At 37.2% G+C, this 19097-nt stretch overlaps 1 protein-coding gene and 1 long non-coding RNA gene across 5 annotated transcripts in view; one reads left to right on the top strand and one right to left on the bottom strand.

Moving 5' to 3' along the window:
* The window catches only part of LOC131498073 (uncharacterized), a 72039-nt gene that overhangs the window by 18106 nt on the left and 34836 nt on the right, over positions 1 to 19097 (bottom strand). For 2 of the 3 annotated variants that reach the window (XR_009255277.1, XR_009255276.1), the window contains exon 2: positions 3098 to 3205. This is a non-coding gene — a long non-coding RNA (uncharacterized LOC131498073). Of the gene's footprint in view, positions 1 to 3033; positions 3206 to 19097 lie in introns of those variants that run through there. The other variant, XR_009255275.1, reaches the window with a different exon arrangement.
* The window catches only part of CLTC (clathrin heavy chain), a 66246-nt gene that overhangs the window by 15150 nt on the left and 31999 nt on the right, over positions 1 to 19097 (top strand). For both annotated transcript variants that reach the window (XM_058704917.1, XM_058704918.1), the window contains exons 2-6: positions 9318 to 9525; positions 12762 to 13030; positions 13591 to 13752; positions 16993 to 17106; positions 17525 to 17698. In XM_058704917.1, coding sequence (XP_058560900.1) covers positions 9318 to 9525; positions 12762 to 13030; positions 13591 to 13752; positions 16993 to 17106; positions 17525 to 17698 — 927 coding nt within the window. The remainder of the gene's footprint in view (positions 1 to 9317; positions 9526 to 12761; positions 13031 to 13590; positions 13753 to 16992; positions 17107 to 17524; positions 17699 to 19097) is intronic.

Raw genomic sequence — 19097 nt, forward strand, 5'->3', positions numbered from 1 at the left:
GATTTCTGAATCTAATACTGCTGAAGTTAAAAAAAAAAATTTTTTTTTTTTTAGGGGTGCCTGGGTGGCTCAGTTGGTTAAGCGTCCCAACTCTTGCTCTTGGTTCAGGTCATGATCTCAAGGTTCTTGAGATCGAGCCCTGTGTTGGGCTTTGTGCTGATTGCAGGGAGCCTGCCTGGGATTCTGGCTCTCCCTCACTCTCTGTGCCTGCCCATATTGTCTCTTTCTCAAAATAAATAAAAATAAAAGAAAATTTTATCATATCTTTGATTTTAATACAATCTTTTCCACACTTATTTTTTAAATTAGAGATTCATCATACAGTTGTGTATCTTTCTCCAAAAGCTTTATGATATTGATGAATATCTTAGAAATTGAGGCAGTGGCAGTTTATCAAGCATAGAGACAGGCCTCTCTTTTCTCCTGTTTTTCGAAGAAATTACATCTTATTATATCTGCACATTCTTAATCCTTTGTAACCCTGGGCCTTTGCTGTTTGAAAGTGTAGTGATTTCTTGAGGGGAAAGAGCACCTAGATTGAGGAGTTCTTCCCTTGGGTTCTCACTTCTGCTAGTGTTGAACTTTGCAGATTTTTTTCTCTCAAGCCTCCTGCAAGCTATCTGGACTTTAAAACTTGAAGGTTCTACTTTTTCCTCCGTCTCTTTGTCTTGTTTGAAATTCTTGTATAACTTTACCAATTGTCCTTCCTATTTTGCCAGAGTTTAATTTTAAGTTATCCTTTTTCTCCTTGTTGGACTCTCAGGAAAAATGTCTGAAAACATTGCCCTTCATTAGACTGTGCAACGATGGAAATGTATATTTTGTGCCTTCCAATAGTAGTCACATGTAGCTGTTGAGTACTCGAAATGTGCGTAGTGTGACTGGAGAGCTGAATATTAAATTCTATATACTTAAAATTGAATAGCTGCACGTGACCAGTCGTTTCGGTCTTGGACAGTGCGACAAATCTTCGTTCTGATTGGACAACTCCTTTAGAGTATAACTAACTTGAATTACATCATTCTTTGGTTTGATTTTCATCTTTACCTTTTGAAAGTTGTATTGTTCCTTCCTGCCCTACAGGTAAATTGCCTAATAAAAATCTGATCCTTATACATTTAATTTTCAATTTCTGTAACCTTGTAAGAGAATAGAAATTAATCCCTTTTTAAAAACTTGAAAAAAATAGGAAGCTTTCATATAAGAACTGGGGAGAGCCATATACCCAGTCATCTAGATTTTTAATATTTTGCTATATGTGTTTCTTTTGTTTTAAACATTTTAAAGAGATTCAAGCCATCATGACCTTTCCTAAATACTTCAGTATACGTCTTTAGAAAATAAGAAAAAAAAATTTTTAATTTATTTTGAGAGAAAGTGCAAGGGAGAGAGAGAATCCCGAGCAGGTTTTGTGCTGTCGGTGCAGAGCCTGACACAGGGCTGTATTCCTCAAACCTTGAGATCATGACCTGAGTGAAAATCATGAGTTGCACACTCAACAAATTGAGCCATCCAGGCGCCCTTATTTATTTTTCTTAAGTTCATTTTTTTGAGAGAAAGAGAGAGGGGCAGGGGGAGAACACTAGTGGGAGGTGGTAGGCAGAGAAGGAAAGAGAGAATCCCAAGCAGGCTCTATGTTGTCAGCCCAGAGCCAGACTGGAACTCTGTATTTTAAAACATAGATATTTCTGAAAAAGTATACATCACTTGTTTTGTTAATGTTCCTCAATTTTGATTCCTCAAAAATGGGTCCTCGTGATTAGTCCATGTTATGTACTTTCAGCAAGAATACCACAGAAGTAATGTCTTCTTTGTACTTCATCATATCAGGAAACATACTGTTGATTTGACCCATTGCTGGTGGTGTTAACTTTGATTGTTTGATGAAGGTTGTGTCTGACAGGTTTCTTCACTCTGAATCTCTTTTCCCCAAGTGTCTTAGGAAATACCGTGAAACTATGTAAATATGTCATTCCTCAAAATTTCATCTATTAATTTTAATATCCATTGATGATTCTTCTCTGAATCAATTATTGTGATACTTGCAAAAGAATGACTGTTTAAAAATTCTATTGATTGGTCTTTCACCACTTTTTGAGAATTTTTTTTTTTAACTTTTATTTATTATTGAGAGACAGAGACAGAGCATGAGCATGGGAGGGACAGAGAGAAGAGGAAGAGACACCGAATCTGAAGCAGACTCCAGGCTCTGAGCTGTTAGACAGAGCCCAGTGTGGGGCTCAAACTCACAAACTGCGAGATCATCGCCTGAGCTGAAGCCAGATGCTTAACGGACTGAGCCACCTAGGTGCCCTGGTCTTTCACCATTTTTAAGTTTGCTTTCTTTATAAGGAACCGTTTTTCTTTTTTCTTTTTTTTTTTTTTTAAATTTTTTTTTTTTAATGTTTATTTATTATTGAGAGACAGAGACAGAACATGAGCAGGGGAGGGGCCGAGAGACCAAAAGACACAGAATCTGAAGCAGGCTCCAGGCTCTGAGCTGTCAGCCCAGAGCCCAACGCGGGGCTTGAACACACAAACCGTGAGATCATGACCTGAGCCGAAGTCGGACACTTAACCAACTGAGCCACACAGGTGCCCCTATAAGGAACAGTTTTTCATTTTTTGTTAATTATTATTTTTTTATTTATACTAGTGTGGACTCCTGATTTCATGAACCTCTTTTAATTTATAATTGTCCTGAAAAGTAATTAATAGTATACATATTATAAAAGAAATGCTGTCTTTCTGTAAGATCATTCTTGCCTCTATAACATTAGTTAGACATATTGAAGAGCAAAGATGGAAGAGGCTTTCACTCTTTAAGAAAGTTCTTTTATTTGAAGAACTTAAATTTAGTTGGATGAATTGACTTGGAATTATGTGGCATGGGATGATTAGGAAACATTGGGAAACTCTGGTTTTGGAAAGGTGTAGTATAGAGGTGGGTGTGTGTTTTTTAACCAGGTGGCCTAAGCTTTTCTGCACATTGAAGAGTGAAATTCTATGCTTGCTTTACATTTTAACTTCTGGTTGTTTTTTTTTTTTTTTTAGTATTGAGCTCTTTAAGCTAAAGAGAATTTTTGATGGTACTGACCTTATGCCATCTGTTTGCATTAGCTTTCCCAACTTGCTCCCTCAGCAAAGGTGGTAGAGCATATTTGCCAAGTTTGTTAGAAAGCTTTAGCAGTGTTCCATGGTGCACCTAAAAAAGGAATTAAAATAAAATAGGGTTACTTACTTTGAAAATGTTACATGGTTCCATGTTACATGGTTTTGAAGATTTTGGTTTCTACCTAAGTTTAGGCAAATTAAAGAACAGAATTGAAAGTTTGTTGAGTGTAATTTCCTATTCTTTAAAAAGGAAAAAAATGGCATTTCACAGTGTCTGAGTAAGTTTAGCACCCAGAGACCTCTAATCTATTATCAGTAGTCAAAAGATATTCACACCCAGAGTTGCATCCAACCTGTAGGACAGCTGAATTAAGTAGATAAATGCAAATACAAGAAAAGCTAATCTTGAGCCTAAGTACTCTTGAGTTGTGTGTTCTTAAAAGTATCTATTGAGCCTTTACTGTGTGTCAGACATTGTTCTAAGTGCTCTACATTAAACACAATTCTGGGAGGTACTGTTATCTCAGAAGTTCCAGAGGAGGAAACAGGTACACAGATAACTGATTAGCCCATGATCATCGAAGTGACAAAACTGGCACTAAAACCCAGATGTTTTGTCCTTATGAAGAATCTACAGAACGAACTAATTTTGAATGGCACTTGTACTTTATAATCAATGTTATATATTTTTATAGTAATTGTCTAGTTGAGTGAAGAACCTTCTGTGTTCTCTAGATAATAGGGGGTCTGAAATACTATCTGTATGCCTCACTACAAAAACTAGAAGTGTAGTGTCCCCACCCCCCACCACCCCCAAGCATGTTAATCCAAATTGGGGTGAGAGGGAGAGGAGAAGGAAGAAGAACCATTTTTGTATCATTTCTAAAATGTAACTCCAGGGCTCTCCAGAGTTTTGGTTTGGCCGATTAACAATAAATTGACTTAACTTTTTGGAAACTAATCTAGGCTTAAGTGTCAGGCCCTACAATATGCATTTATGGACCAGTGCCCAAAATGTAGTGTGGAAACCAAACGAATTGCAACATTTGAGTTGGTTTTCAGAGAAGTTGATAATTTGTATGGTTTTGTGCATGTGCAATTAGTCTTTTGTTTTTCTTTGTTTAAAGGAAGGATGGAAATCTATACTTTCATATACATAGGTTGTCTCTAAGATGGAAAAGCATCTCTAATTGCTGGGGGGAGAGAGGTATTACTGGAAGCATAGGTGGGTCACTTCTCAGTATACCCTTTTGTACTGTTTGAATACTTTGCCATACGCATATAACTATTAAAAAAAATAAGTAACCCCTTTTCTTGGACCTAAGTTTATTGATTCCATATTTTTTTTTTTTTTTAAATTTTTTTTTCAACGTTTTTTATTTATTTTTGGGACAGAGAGAGACAGAGCATGAACGGGGGAGGGGCAGAGAGAGAGGGAGACACAGAATCGGAAACAGGCTCCAGGCTCTGAGCCATCAGCCCAGAGCCTGACGCGGGGCTCGAACTCACGGACCGCGAGATCGTGACCTGGCTGAAGTCGGACGCTTAACCGACTGCGCCACCCAGGCGCCCCTATTGATTCCATATTTTTAATTAAAAAAATTTTTTAAGTTTATTTAGAGTAAGAGTGGAGGAGGGGGAGAGAGAGAATCCCAAGCAGGTTCTGCACTGTCAGCGTGGAGCCCGACAGGGGGCTCCATCTCACCAACCTGAGCAGAAATCAAGAGTCAGACCCTTAACCGATTGAGCTACTGCCCCAACTCCATATTCTTTTTAATTTATAATAAAAAGTATAAGTTTTTTGAAGTTAAAAAAATTCTTACTAGAAATTTCCAAGCATATGTCAAAACAGAATATCCCTATGTTCAATAGTAGCAACATTTTGTCAATTGAGAATATAAAAAAATGTAGCCAGAATTTGGATATTATTATGTATTCTCTGAAAATTGCTGCAAGTTTGGAGACTCATATGCCCTCTGAGTTTATTAGTGGTTTGTTGCACAGTTTCTGTGGTAGATTGCTCATATACCATGAGACCTTTATAATTGACTAAGAATTTTGTATGGCTTGTGGTGTTTTGAAAATAAAACCTTTTTTGAGGGGTGTGGAGCCTGCTTGGGATTCTCTTTCTCTCCCTCTCCCCCACTTGCTTGCATGTGCTCTTTCTCTCTCTCTAAAAAAAATAAATAAAAACTTTTTAAAAAACATTGTTGCTTTTTTTTTTTTTTTAAGTTTATTTATTTTTGAGAGAGAGAGAGACTGGGCACACAAGTGGAGGGGAGGGGCTGAGAGAAAGGAGACACAGAAAATCCCAAGCAGGCTCTGCACTGCCAGCACAGAGTCCCATATGGGGCTCAAACTCAAGAACCGCGAGATCATGGCCTGAGCCAAAACCAAGGATTGGATGCTTAGAAGAACTGAGCCACCCAGGTGCACCCCCATTGTTGCATTTTAAAAGTTTAATCTATCTAGGTATTAGTAGACATAGTTGTCTAGTATAACCCTTTTATTTTTTTATTTACTTATATATATATTTTTAATTTACATCCAAGTTAGCATGTAGTGCAATACTGATTTCAGTAGAACCCAGTGATTCACTGTTAATGATGGTGACTTGCCCTATTACTGTGTGTTTTGGGATCTTTCCCTTTTGAATATGTCATGGGAAAATATGGGAAGAATTGGTGAGTATTCTGAGCACTCTCACTGGAAAAGGATCACTAGTAAGGAAAAAAATCTTACTGATCTTATTTGAAGAAGTAGAGTCAAATGTAACTTTCTCTGAACTGATAGGAATATGTCACTTGAAGTTCTGTCACTTAACAACTGGGAGAGACTTTGTAGGAAGGAGCAGTTTCCTATGTAGTTGTATAAATGGGCATTGATTATGTATGCTTTTTAAAATGTTTAACCGTGGAATTGGTGAGAGCTTGACACTTGCCTTTTGTTTAACTTTGTTTTTTAAATAAAGCATGTCTTTCATATGGAGTATTTTGAATAGCACTAGGACATTCTAGGTAGAAAAGATAAAAAATATATATGCATAGCTTGCTTGGTAGAATGTGTAAATGAAGAATGAGAAAAAATATAAGGATTACATAGATTGCAAGGAGTGCAAGAACCCCATCCATTTGTAAGCAAATCTGCTTTTTCTTCAAATAAAACAACCCTGAGGTTGGAGGTCAGTGCTTACTGTTGACAACATGCTTTTTTGACTACATTTATTTGGGGACCTAGCTGGGAAGTAAGAAACACAGATTTCTTGACTTTCTTTTTTTCTTCCTCTACTGTCTTTCCTAATAGTTTTCTTTTCTTATAGTTGTCTTGCACCTACCTCTGAAGAGTAATTTGAGATTCAGTTAGTTACTATTTGACCCACACTATTAGTTTTTACTCTTTCTCAACATTCGAGGACTTAAGCTGTGACAATTGAAGCTCAAAATTGTCTTATGTGAATGCTTGCTGTAGTGACTTAGAAACCTAGAATTCTTCTTTTACAGGATAGTTTAGAAGATAACATGTTGCTCTTACACATATAGTTCTAGGTGGTCTGTAAGCCATTAGAAGTTTTTCTCCACAATTACTAGAAAGGTTACAATGGAGGGGCGCCTGGGTAGCTCAGTTGGTTAAGTGTCCAACTTTGTGGATACTTCTACAATGAAGATTAATTTATTTACTATTACATATGAGCCAGTATGCTTTGATGTCAAATATTCACTATTAACAGGTTAAAATTCCCCTACAGGGCCACCTGGGTGGCTCAGTCAGTTAAGCATTTGACTCTTGATTTCAGCTCAGGTCGTGATCTCATGGCTCATAAGATGGACCCCCACATGACAGTGTGGAGCCTGCTTGGGATTTTCTTTCTCCCTCTCTCTCTGCCCCTACTCTGCTCTCTTTCTCTCCCTCCCTCCCTCTCTCCCTCCCTCTCTCCCTCCCTCTCTCCCTCCCCCTCTCCCTCCCCCCCCTCTCAAAAATAAATAAATAAAAAAAATTACATGAGTCTGAGGACCCATCCACTCAGAAAAATAGATGTATATATCTTTGAAACTAGATGGACAACTTGTTTTGTATAAGGCCTTTTTTTTTTTTTTTTTTTTTAATTTATTTTTGGGACAGAGAGAGACAGAGCATGAACGGGGGAGGGGCAGAGAGAGAGGGAGACACAGAATCGGAAGCAGGCTCCAGGCTCCGAGCCATCAGCCCAGAGCCTGACGCGAGGCTCGAACTCACGGACCGCGAGATCGTGACCTGGCTGAAGTCGGACGCTTAACTGACTGCGCCACCCAGGCGCCCCAAGGCCTTTTGAAGCCCACCCACAATCCCTTTGTATGTGGTTGGGGTCCTCATTTATCTTCCTTCATTAGTTCTGGACCTAAAAGTTACTACAAAAGTTAAAGTCATGAAGAAATGAAAGTTAATAATTCCTAAGATTTTATTTTAACCAAATTTGTTACAAATTATTTATCAGCTTGTATACTTGCCTTGCATTGCAGCATATACTTGAATTTGTAAAGGTAGTTAATCTTCTACTTTATTATCATGTTTGTATTAATAGTTAGACTATTGCTTGACTCCTTGCCCTGGTATTCAGTAACTAAGTTATTGTAACTACACTTTGTAACTGGTTGTGCTTGCAGTCCTTGAAGTGAAAATAAAATGTAGTCTCTTAATCTTATGTTTTATTTTATTCAGAAGCTGGCCTAGTTATTATTAAGTGTGATTAGCAGAATTTGACAAAAGAATTTAGATAAAATACAGTTAACTTGGCTCAGGCCAGTCCATAAGAGAGTAGTGACAATGGTGGTCTCTGGGGAGGAAAATTGGATATCTGGGCGGTCACGGGCAGAAGGAAGGTGTGTGTGTGTGTGTGTGTGTGTGTGTGTGTGTGGGCTTTTAAATTTTGCTTTGGATTTTGTTCCATGTGAATTTATTATCCGTTGGAAAAAAGGAAAAAAATAGTCTGGCCAAGGCTAATGAAACCTTCAGTAACTTTGTAGCGGTACTTAATCTGTTAGACTACATTTAGGCACCAGAATATTAATGACCCACTCTGGTAGAGACCTCCTTCTAGCAAGTGCCTTTTTCTCACACACTTACGTGGTTTTCAAAAACCTACCATCTTTAGATTCTCTATATTTATTTAGCAAATACTTTAATATCTTCTTAATATACAAAGCAAATCTGATTCCATTATTTTCCTTGTAAAAACCCTTAAGTAGCTTCCTTTGCCTTTGGAGACATTCAGGATTCTTACTGAGATACATTCAGCTCATCAGTTTTATTTTATTTTTTTTAATTTTTTTTTTGTAACGTTTTATTTATTTTTTGAGACAGGGAGAGACAGAGCATGAACAGGGGAGGGCCAGAGAGAGGGAGACACAGAATCTGAAACAGGCTCCAGGCTCTGAGCTGTCAGCACAGAGCCCGACGCGGGGCTCGAACTCACGGAGTGCGAGATCATGACCTGAGCCAAAGTCGGCCGCTTAACCCACTGAGCCACCCAGGCGCCCCTCAGCTTATCAGTTTTAATTCTTTGCTCCGCAAGCCTTTCATAGTCATATATCTGGATCTTAGTATTTGTTCTTCTGTTGAGCATTCTCTTTTCTACCTTCCTTGGACACATTCCCTTAGCTGTGGGCTTCCTTTAACCAGGTCCCTCTTACATATCTTTGTTTTGGCGCTTTTGGCAAAGCATTGCCAATTGTTTACGTGTCTGCTTTTGTTAGTTCCTTTACATAAGAACTCTGAAGTTTTAAATCTCTTTTTATGCTGAAGTTAATTTTCAGATTCCTAAAGTCCAGTACTTGTGAGCAAATGACTGCTAAATATTGAAGGGGGTAAGGGAGGACAGACCTTAAACCAAGAAAGGTCAATGACCTCAAATCCCCTGAACCACAAAAGGTAGCTGTTTCCTTTACCTTTTTATGTATTTGTTCTGCCTCTTAGTTATAACCACACAGTTAACATATCTCTAGTTATAACTACAAGGTTATAATAAAATAGTTGAATGCTGTATTAGTTGGAAGAACTGAAGGTCCATCATTTGGCTATCAGTAGCCTCATTTGAATGAATAACGGAGTTTGTTACTGTTGACCTTGAAGCATTAATGGTTAAATGAGGTAATGACAATACGTGAATATCAAGTCTTTCTGATTCACTTTGTTACATGACTTATTATGTTTTTGGTTTTTTTCCCCAGCTCCAGAATCTGGGTATAAACCCAGCAAATATTGGCTTCAGTACCCTAACTATGGAGTCAGACAAATTCATCTGCATTAGAGAGAAAGTAGGAGAGCAGGCCCAGGTGGTAATCATTGATATGAATGACCCAAGTAATCCAATTCGAAGACCAATTTCAGCAGACAGCGCCATCATGAATCCAGCTAGCAAAGTAATTGCGTTGAAAGGTATAAAAGATTGTGGGGTGGTTTTCTTTCCTTTTTTTCCTTCCCTATGTATAATTTATTCAAATACAATAAAAGGATCTACCTTTTTTTGTATATTAATTTTGGTTAAATCTGCAAACTTGAAGCTGTTACTAAATTTGATTTTAACTACTTTCATGACTTGGTATGTTTCTGTGAAATGTCTTTCTATTCAGCATAGATCTATTTGGAAAAATTTTAAGTTTTAGATTTAATGAATTTAAATTTTGTACCTGCAGTGTGATAAGACTGTGCTAAGTACATAAGTCCATCTATAGAAGACAAATTAGTGATTCATATCCTGAAATAAAATATGCTTTAATATTAGCACTTAAACATTGCAAGATTTTGTTACGAAGATAAACTTAACATTTATGTTGTGCCTTTTTTATACTTCAGGTGTGTGTTTCATTTAGATTGTCAAGTTCTAAAAATGTCTTGAATTGGGTGCCTGGCTGGCTCAGTCAGTAGAACATGTCAACTGTTGATCTCAGGGTCATAAATGCAAGCCTCACATTGAGTGTGAAGCCTACTTTTTAAGAAAAATGTTTTACATTTACACTGATTATTAGAAGTATATGTATATGTAGATGGGTGTTAAAGCTTTGGAATCAAGCGTATTAGAGTTTATTCAAAGTAACTTTTTAGTGTCACACAGTACAGAACTGTACAACCTATCAGTCCAAGCAGTTCAAAGAACCTCATACTGTCTGGGAGACTATCTTAATTTTTTTCCTTTGAACTATAGAATGAGAATGTAATTGATCCCCCCTTTTTTTTAATTTAAAAAATGCTTATTATTTTATTTTAATAATTATTTGAGAGAGAACATGAGAGGGCAGGGATGGGCAGAAAGCAAGGGAGAAAGAGAATCCCAAGCAGGCTCTGCACTGACAGCAAATTCGTGAGTTTGAGCCCCGTGTTGGGCTCAAACTCATGAACTGGGAGATTGTGACCTGAGCTGAGATCCAGAGTCAGACGCTTAACTGACTGAACCACGTAGGTGCCCCAAATGTGTGTTTATTTTTGAGAGAGAGAGAGAAAGAGAAAGAAAGAAAGAAAGAAAGAAAGAAAGAGAAAGTGGGGCAGAGAGAGAGGGAAACAGAGGATCCAAAGCAGGCTCCTCGCTGTCAGCATAGAGCTTGATGTGGGTCTCGAGCTCACGAACTGTGAGATCATGACCTGAGCTGAAGTTGGATGCTAACAGACTGAGCCACCCAGGCGTCCCAGCCCTTTCAAACAGTAGTTTATGAGAAGGCTAAGTGACAAGCTGGCTGACTCTAAAGTCATTTAACTGTCTATACTTTGCTTTATTGTTTTTCTTCTTGGTAGTAGGAGGAGGCTTTAGGTTCCTAGTAATTTCTTGATAAATTTGTTAGGTGAGTTGTTAAAGGTGCTGAGGTGTTTAAACAGATTTTCTTCACATTATTTAAACTTTGTATTTAGTAGTAATACTGGTTAGGGATTAAATGCAGGGTTGGGGGCAAGCATATTCAAGTAACTACGTCACCATTAACATATCCAAGATAGGAGTTGTTGATCTCATCTTAAGGAAAGGTCCCAGCTTTCACTTAGGACCGCATGTTTTATAGCAGCAAGCTATAAAACAATTGCTTCTGTTAAACAGTACACATATTATACTTTAAGGTATTAAGCTCCCTTCAGCCTCCTTAAAGAATTTAGATTCAACTGCTTAGCACCTCTCACACCTCTCTATTAAAAGGCCATCATTTTAATTTTCTCACAGTTCTTTTCTATTTTTAATGTTATTGTTATCTTATCACATTTCTTAATGCTTTCTTATGTGTGCAGATGGTGAGTTAATCTTAAATTAGATTGTATTAGTTATTGTCCTGTTATATAAAAAGAATAAATTGGAAAGATTTTCAGAGCATTGTAATAGCATTATAGATTTGTGCCTATATGTCTACACTACAGAGTTAAGCTGTTAACCCTCACCCTCTTCTCCCAAATCACCCTACATATATTTACTCCAACCCCTCTTGTGTTAAAAAAACAAAACAAAACAATAAAAGTCTGATTAGGGATTGGGAAAGGTAGCAGAGAAAAATAAGTCATTCCCCAATACTGCTTCCCTCTGAAGGGAAATCCTTGGCTTCTTTTTATAAACAGGACTATAACTAACAATTGTTCAAGTCTGGTTGTGGTTTACATATTGTGTGGGATGGGAATAGCATTCTTTGTTTTATGAAAGAAGTTTTTACATATGTGGTAAGAAGGGTCATGGTACAAAGCTATATGTTTTGTGTCCCATCCCATCACCCCTCCCTTGCTACTACCTTATAATTTTTGATTTTCAAGAGCCAGATTCTCTGTGGCTCAGGAATGGAGTTTTCCTTAGTCTCTAAGGGCTAATCTGGGTTAGAGAGCCTAGTGATAGCTGTGGGCTTTGACCTCTATTAATTTAGACCTAATCACTTTTTCAGACTGATAGATTTCAAATTAGAAATATAAGCCCTTGCATCTGACTCAATGAACTCTTAACACTCAAGGCAAATGTCATCCTTTTACCATTGTATTAAATGGATAAAGCTTGAATTTTGTTCTTATCTCCAGTATATTAACAGCATCTGAAACTGCCCTCCTTTGTTTCCTCCTTCTTTTTCTCCGGCACCTCCACCTTTCCCTGTGTATCTTAAACCAGTTTTAGCATGCACTTCTTTTATGTGCTAGTAGTGTAAGACTGAGTTGAGGTTGATCCTCCTTCAAAAAGCAGTTTCCACAAGATTTTATTGGATGGGGGATGACTGCCTCTTAAAAAGTAGACATTTTCCCCCATGTGTTTGTATCAGATTTGCTTTGTTCTGTGTACCTGCAACTAACTTAATTTATGCATAAAGTAAACCTTCTTAATTAAAGCCTGAAGGCTACAATCTTGTTTTCCATGATTATTAAGTGAGCTATTCTTTAGACTCATTTTCAGTTGGGATTTAGAAATGTATAGCAGTCATCTACCTATTTAAAATGTCTGTTAGATATAATAAAGTTTTTGCTTCAGCTGTAGATATAGATTGTGGATTTAGTCTTAGCTATCTCTACAAAGGTTGCTGCTCTAGCAGTGTCACTTGTGTAGTTGGTTATTAGTCTCCTAACAGAACCATTTTGTTTGAAAGTTACAAATCGCTAGTCTAGCTATATAATAATTTATCCTGCACTTTGTTTTCTTAATGACTCACAATTCTTAATTTTGTTTTTAGCTGGGAAAACTCTTCAGATATTTAACATTGAAATGAAAAGTAAAATGAAGGCCCATACCATGACTGATGATGTCACTTTCTGGAAATGGATCTCTTTGAATACGGTTGCTCTTGTTACGGATAATGCAGTTTATCATTGGAGTATGGAAGGAGAGTCTCAGCCAGTGAAAATGTTTGATCGCCATTCTAGCCTTGCAGGGTGCCAGATTATCAATTATCGTACAGATGCAAAGCAAAAGTGGTTACTTCTGACTGGCATATCTGCACAGGTAACATTTTTCTAGATGTTTGATAAAAGGTATAGAGAATGAATGTGCTCAGAATGCAGTTTATTTTGAAATTAGGTTCTCTATGCTTTGTCCTGGTGAATGAGACTTATTTGGAAAGACTTTGTTTTTTAAGAAATAAAGGTTGCTAGCTTAATGGCTTTATGCTGACAATACGTTTTCAGAGTACTCTTACCAGGTGATTTTAGGTTTAGGTTTTACTTGCAGTTTGAGTGGATATTGAGTTCCTGTGTGAATGATTTGGAACTTATTATGGCTATTTATTGCAGAATGAGTTTTCTAATATATATTCTTTTAAGATAGTGTAAAGAGATGGTTGTATATGAAGCACATTTTAAGTATTCATATTGTTTTAATAAGGTAATGTTGGAGCCAAATTTTAAATGAAGAGGTATCAAATCTACATTGAGCGACTACATTATCAAGAATTATAAATCCTGCCAAAAGTGATATAAAACACTCTAATTATTTTACCTCTTGATGAATCTGGGAGTTATTGATTCATTGGGTCTCCAAACTTTATTCTCTTTGATCTTTTGTAGCAAAATCGTGTGGTGGGAGCTATGCAGTTATATTCTGTAGATAGGAAAGTATCTCAGCCCATTGAAGGACACGCGGCTAGTTTTGCGCAGTTTAAGATGGAAGGAAATGCAGAAGAATCAACGTTATTTTGTTTTGCAGTACGGGGTCAAGCTGGAGGGAAGGTAAGTTTTGGCTTTGGAAGTTGTTAGTGAGCACTGATCTTTGTCTCTCTACTAATTAGTCCTCTAATTTCAAAATAGTCTTACCCTTCATTGTTAATTTTTAATTTTTTTTCTTTAATGGACTGTGCATGAATTTTTAAAAAATTTTTAAAAATGTTTTATTTGAGAGAGAGAGAGAGAGAGAGAGAGGGAACGAGTGGGGGAGGGGCAGAGAGAAAGGGGGACGAATGATCCCAAGAGGGGGTCTGCACTGACAGCAGAGAGCCTGATGCAGGGTTCACATTCACAAACCATGAGATCTAGACCTGAGCTGAACTTGGAGGCTTAACCTACTGAGACAACCAGGTGCCCCAAAGTTGTTCTGATGTTGTTGTTGTTGTTTTTTAAGTTTACTTACTTTGAGAGAGACCAAGAGAGTGTGAGCAGGGGAAGGGCAGAGAAAGAAGGAGAATCTCAGGCAGGCTCCACGCCGTCAGCACAGAACCCATTCAGGGCTCGAACTCACATACTGTGAGATTATGACCTGAGCTGAAATCAGGAGTCGGATGCTTAATCTGCTGTGCCACCCAAGCACCCCGTTAATTTGTTTGTAATATTCAGATTTATGGTGACTTAGTTTGTTTAAATTCTGCTTCTAGTGATACATATCTAAAATGAATTAGTGTTTTCTTGTGATACTTGTCTAAAATGAGTAATGTTGTTATCAGCTCTTTAAGGGGGGCGCCTGGGTGGCTCAGTCAGTTAAGCATCCAACTTTAGCTCAGGTCATGATCTCACGGTCCATGAGTTTGAGCCCCGCGTCAGGCTCTGTGCTGACAGCTCAGGGCCTGGAGCCTGTTTCAGATTCTGTGTCTCCCTCTCTCTCTGCCCCTCCCCTGCTCATGCTCTGTCTCTCTGTCTCAAAAATAAATAAAAACATTAAAAAAAAATTTATATTGGCTCTTTAACACTATTTTTATTGCCTTTACCAAAGGCCTTTGTTTTTAAACTTTACTGCGTGTAAGAGTGATTAGGGTTGCTGCAATGTACATTTGTTTGCCCTACATCTGGAGAGTCTGGTCCAGGGGTACTTGTGTGGCTTAGTTGGTTAAGCGTCTGACTGTTGACTTAGGTCATGATCTCATGGTTCAGTTTGTGAGATCCAGCCCTATGTCAGGCTCTGTAATGATAGTGTGGAGCCTGCTTAGGATTCTCTTTTTCTCCCTCTCTCTCTCTGCCCCTGCCCTGCTTACACTCTCCCACTTAAGCTCTCAAAATAAATTTTTAAGGGGCGCCTGGGTGGCTCAGTCGGTTGAGCGGCCGACTTCGGCTCAGGTCACGATCTCGCGGTCTGTGAGTTCGAGCCCCGCGTCAGGCTCTGTGCTGACAGCTCGGAGCCTGGAGCCTGTTTCCGGTTCTGTGTCTCCCTCTCTCTGACCCTCCCCCGTTCATGCTCTGTCTCTCTCTGTCTCAAAAATAAATAAACATTAAAAAAAATTTTAAAAATAAATTTTTAAGAAATTAAAAACATAATCTCATTCAGTAAGTGGAGCTCATAATCTGCAGTTTAAATGCCATAGGTGTCTAGATGGGTATGGACTACAGTTTGAGTATTATCGTCCTAAGCTTCTCAACCCTGGCTGTACGTTGGAATCACCTAGACAAATTGAAGTACTTTATATATTGGGATTCTTAGTTACAGACAACAGAAAGAAGGCCTGGTTGGTTAGAGTATAAAAAGTTTAGTGAAAAGATAATGGATTATTTACATTTAGTTAGGAAGGTTTAAACCCAAGCTTGGAAAAAATGAGGAATAAAGGAGAATGGGCAGTAGTCATGGTCCCAGCCTAAAGCCCTGCCATAGAACTTTGGGGACTCAGCTACTGCTATGACTGTACTTCTGGATGCCACAGTTAGTACTGCTGGCTGTAGAAACTCCTAAGATCGAGATTGCTTGAAATCTGTAGTCTCTTAGCAGAGAGGGAACATATGCGCAGAGAGTTAAAATTCTGCCTAAAATTTCAGGGTAAGAATCCCTGAAGTGAGGAATGATCCAACCATCCTTTCAATATGACAAGGATAGAAAACATTGGTATTTATGTCTCAATTGGTACAATTTAACAAAAAGACACATAAGTTTTAGAAATCAGATCTTATCCTTAAGACATAAGGCTGAGACATTTTTTTGAAAAGTCCAAAAACTGTCATTTTTCTAGTATCTGAAAACCTGTGCCTGAGCCTATAGTCTGCCATGGCTTTTGAAGGAAGACCCAGTTCTTTTCAGTATAGGTAGTTATCCTAATTAAGGATGAGACCCTACAAGTTTCATATGGTATATATCTTGGAAACCATATTGTTTTCTTGTTTGAGTCCATTCTTGACATGACTAAGCTAAATATATAATACTTTTTTACTGAGATTATTTACTTTCTTTTGCCTGGCTGATGTACAGCATCAGATATTTTAAACCAAAATATTCTTATCCATGAGGTGTATGTGATTAGAGAGACAGTTTAGGTGTATACTTTCCATCTGTGTTAGAGTAGATGTATAGGCAGAAAAGGATTTAACAATTTGAGTTAGAGTTCTATTTGGAAATGCTAAATTATCATTGAAAACCATGAGAAGGTGCCTTTGTTGGTAATATATTACCAGTCTGTGTCCTTAATACAAGGTAGATTGAGGTATGATCCCTCTAACTATTCATTTAACTTTTTAAAGTTTTTATCTTGAATTAATACAAGGACAGCACAGAGAGATGCCTATGTTCTTTACCTAGTTTTTGGTTACATCTTACAGAGCTATATAGTACAGTAGAAAAACTAGAAACAGATGTTAGTACAATTGTGTTATTCTGTGTCATTTAATAGGAGTAGATTCATGATACATATATCTTCCCTCCTGCAACCCCTTTTTAGTCACACCCACTTGCTCCCTTCTCTCCCCACATCTGTAACTCCTGACAAGTACTAATTTACTCTCTGTTTGTATAATATGTCACTTCAAGAATGCTATATAAGTAGAACTGTATAGCTTGTGACCTTTTGAGATTAGCACTTTTTTTTTCACTTGGCATAATGTCCATGAGACTTTTTTTTTTTTTTTTACTGAGGAGTATTCCATGCTATGGTTGTACCATAGTTTAATATTCACCTATTTTGGGACATTTGGGTTGTTTCCAGTCTGGGGCTACAAATAAAGCTGCTGTGATCAACTGGTAAATGATCTAGATTTATATCAATTTTATTTTCTTGTGAACAGTTACATATCATTGAAGTTGGCACACCACCTACAGGGAATCAGCCCTTTCCAAAGAAGGCAGTGGATGTTTTCTTTCCTCCAGAAGCACAAAATGACTTTCCTGTTGCAATGCAGGTATTTTAAGTAAAACAAATGGACTTTTAAAATCTCTCCTCATTACAAAACTAACCCCAAACTGCTACTTACAGTCAATATTAATAGTGCTTAGAGGAGTATCCTTTATTTAATAGTAAAGTTTATTAGTAAAACTTTGTGAAGAAATATTCTTAACATTCACATAATACGTAAACTGGGTTATCGTAAGTTCAAAATTATGTTTTCTCTTTTATACATTTTATTCATACTCTTTTTTACAGTAAGAGCTTGGGATATTAACGTGCTATAAAAAGGAGAAACCATACATACGTTAACTTTAAAATTTTTTCATATACGCCTCTTGTCAAAGTTCTAGAATTTACCATATCTGAAATGGAATTAAGTTTTTTCTTTGTAGATTCATGATTTTACTGAAGTGTTCATTTTCTTTATACAGATCAGTGAAAAGCATGATGTAGTGTTCTTGATTACTAAGTATGGTTATATCCACCTCTATGATCTTGAGACTGGTACCTGTATCTACATGAATAGAATCAGTGGAGAAACAATCTTTGTTACTGCACCTCATGAAGCCACAGCTGGAATAATTGGAGTAAACAGAAAGGGACAAGTAAGGAAACCTTGAAACTTAAATTAAGCAATAAAGTAACACTGCTGTTAGCTTTTCTTTTTCCTAAAGAGCAAATGTGATTTGGATGTCAGAAAATAATATATACATAAAAATACAGAAGCACGTGATAAAAAGTCTCTCTTTGATCCTGTCTTAGAGAAAGAAACTGACATATAGCCACTTAGGATTGTGTTTATCTGTCTTTATTGTCAAAAGAAATGACTCTCCATACAAAGAAATTATTTGGGTCACATTTTACAGACACCATACTTTCTTTTCAATAGGGTTTTTTTTTTTGTTCCTGTGATTGCTAAAACAGATAATCAACTATTGGGAAAAGAATTCTCTCTACATCTCTTTTCCTAACTCTAATTATTATTAAATATTTAATGTTGGAAGGTGATATGTTATGGTAGCTATTGTGGGGTACCTGGAAAGTTATCCAATTACATAGGGAAAATATTAGTTCTGAAATTGTCACATTGAACAGACCTCTTCACAGCATCTGACAAGTGATCGTTTTTCTCTTAGTATTTTAATGTTCCACCAGGAAGTATCTTATTTTCTAAAAAATGGTTAAAATTTCAAAAGCAGTACTGTTATTGGTCTTGCCTTTTGCTAGTTTTCCTTCAAGTTAGTATTTTTCCCAGATAGAAGTGGATAGGGTAATGTATGTATGTAAAGAGGCAAATATTATAGAGAAAGGGAGTCTTTCTCTACCTATCATTCCCTATCTCCTTCCCACACCTGGTTAGGTGCTCCTGCTTTATGCCCCTAGAATTTAGGTAGCTCTCCTCATAGCACATATCACAGTGAGTTAATTACCAATTACTTGTTAAACTGCTTCAGTTGCTATTCTTCATTAGGAAAGGGACTTTTCTTTGTATAATTGTATTTCTACACCAGTCACTGTCTGGGCACTAAAACAACTTTAAAAATTCAGTAGCTTTCATTTTATTCAGTTGTATGGATCTCTCTTGGAAAAATCAAGAATGCATTGGCCTTTTGGTGAACTAGGTTAGTGATAATTTAATAATCATGAAGTTGTTAAGCCAAAGATCTTTTTATTTCTGCCACTGTGCTGATGGTTTTAAGATAATGCTTAAACTAAAGTATCTGGAAGAGTTTCACCTTGTATATTTGCTATTCATAACTCTGATTTTAAGAATTTATTGATCACCTTCCCCAACAGATTTTGTGTGCCAGTTGCTCTGAGTAGGGAGATGAGTGTTTATAGTAAGCTTAGGACATTTCCTCCACTCTTTGATCAAAGCCAACTACAGTTGGACATATTCCCTAAGAATGAAGTCATGGTTTCTATTTGTTTGAAAATGAAAAGCTATCAAGAGAAGATTTTTGCCAATATCTAGCTTAAATTCTGAACTTGGTAGAACTGAGT

This window comes from Neofelis nebulosa, chromosome 16, assembly GCF_028018385.1.
Source record: "Neofelis nebulosa isolate mNeoNeb1 chromosome 16, mNeoNeb1.pri, whole genome shotgun sequence".
NCBI classification, from domain to species: Eukaryota; Metazoa; Chordata; class Mammalia; order Carnivora; family Felidae; genus Neofelis; species Neofelis nebulosa.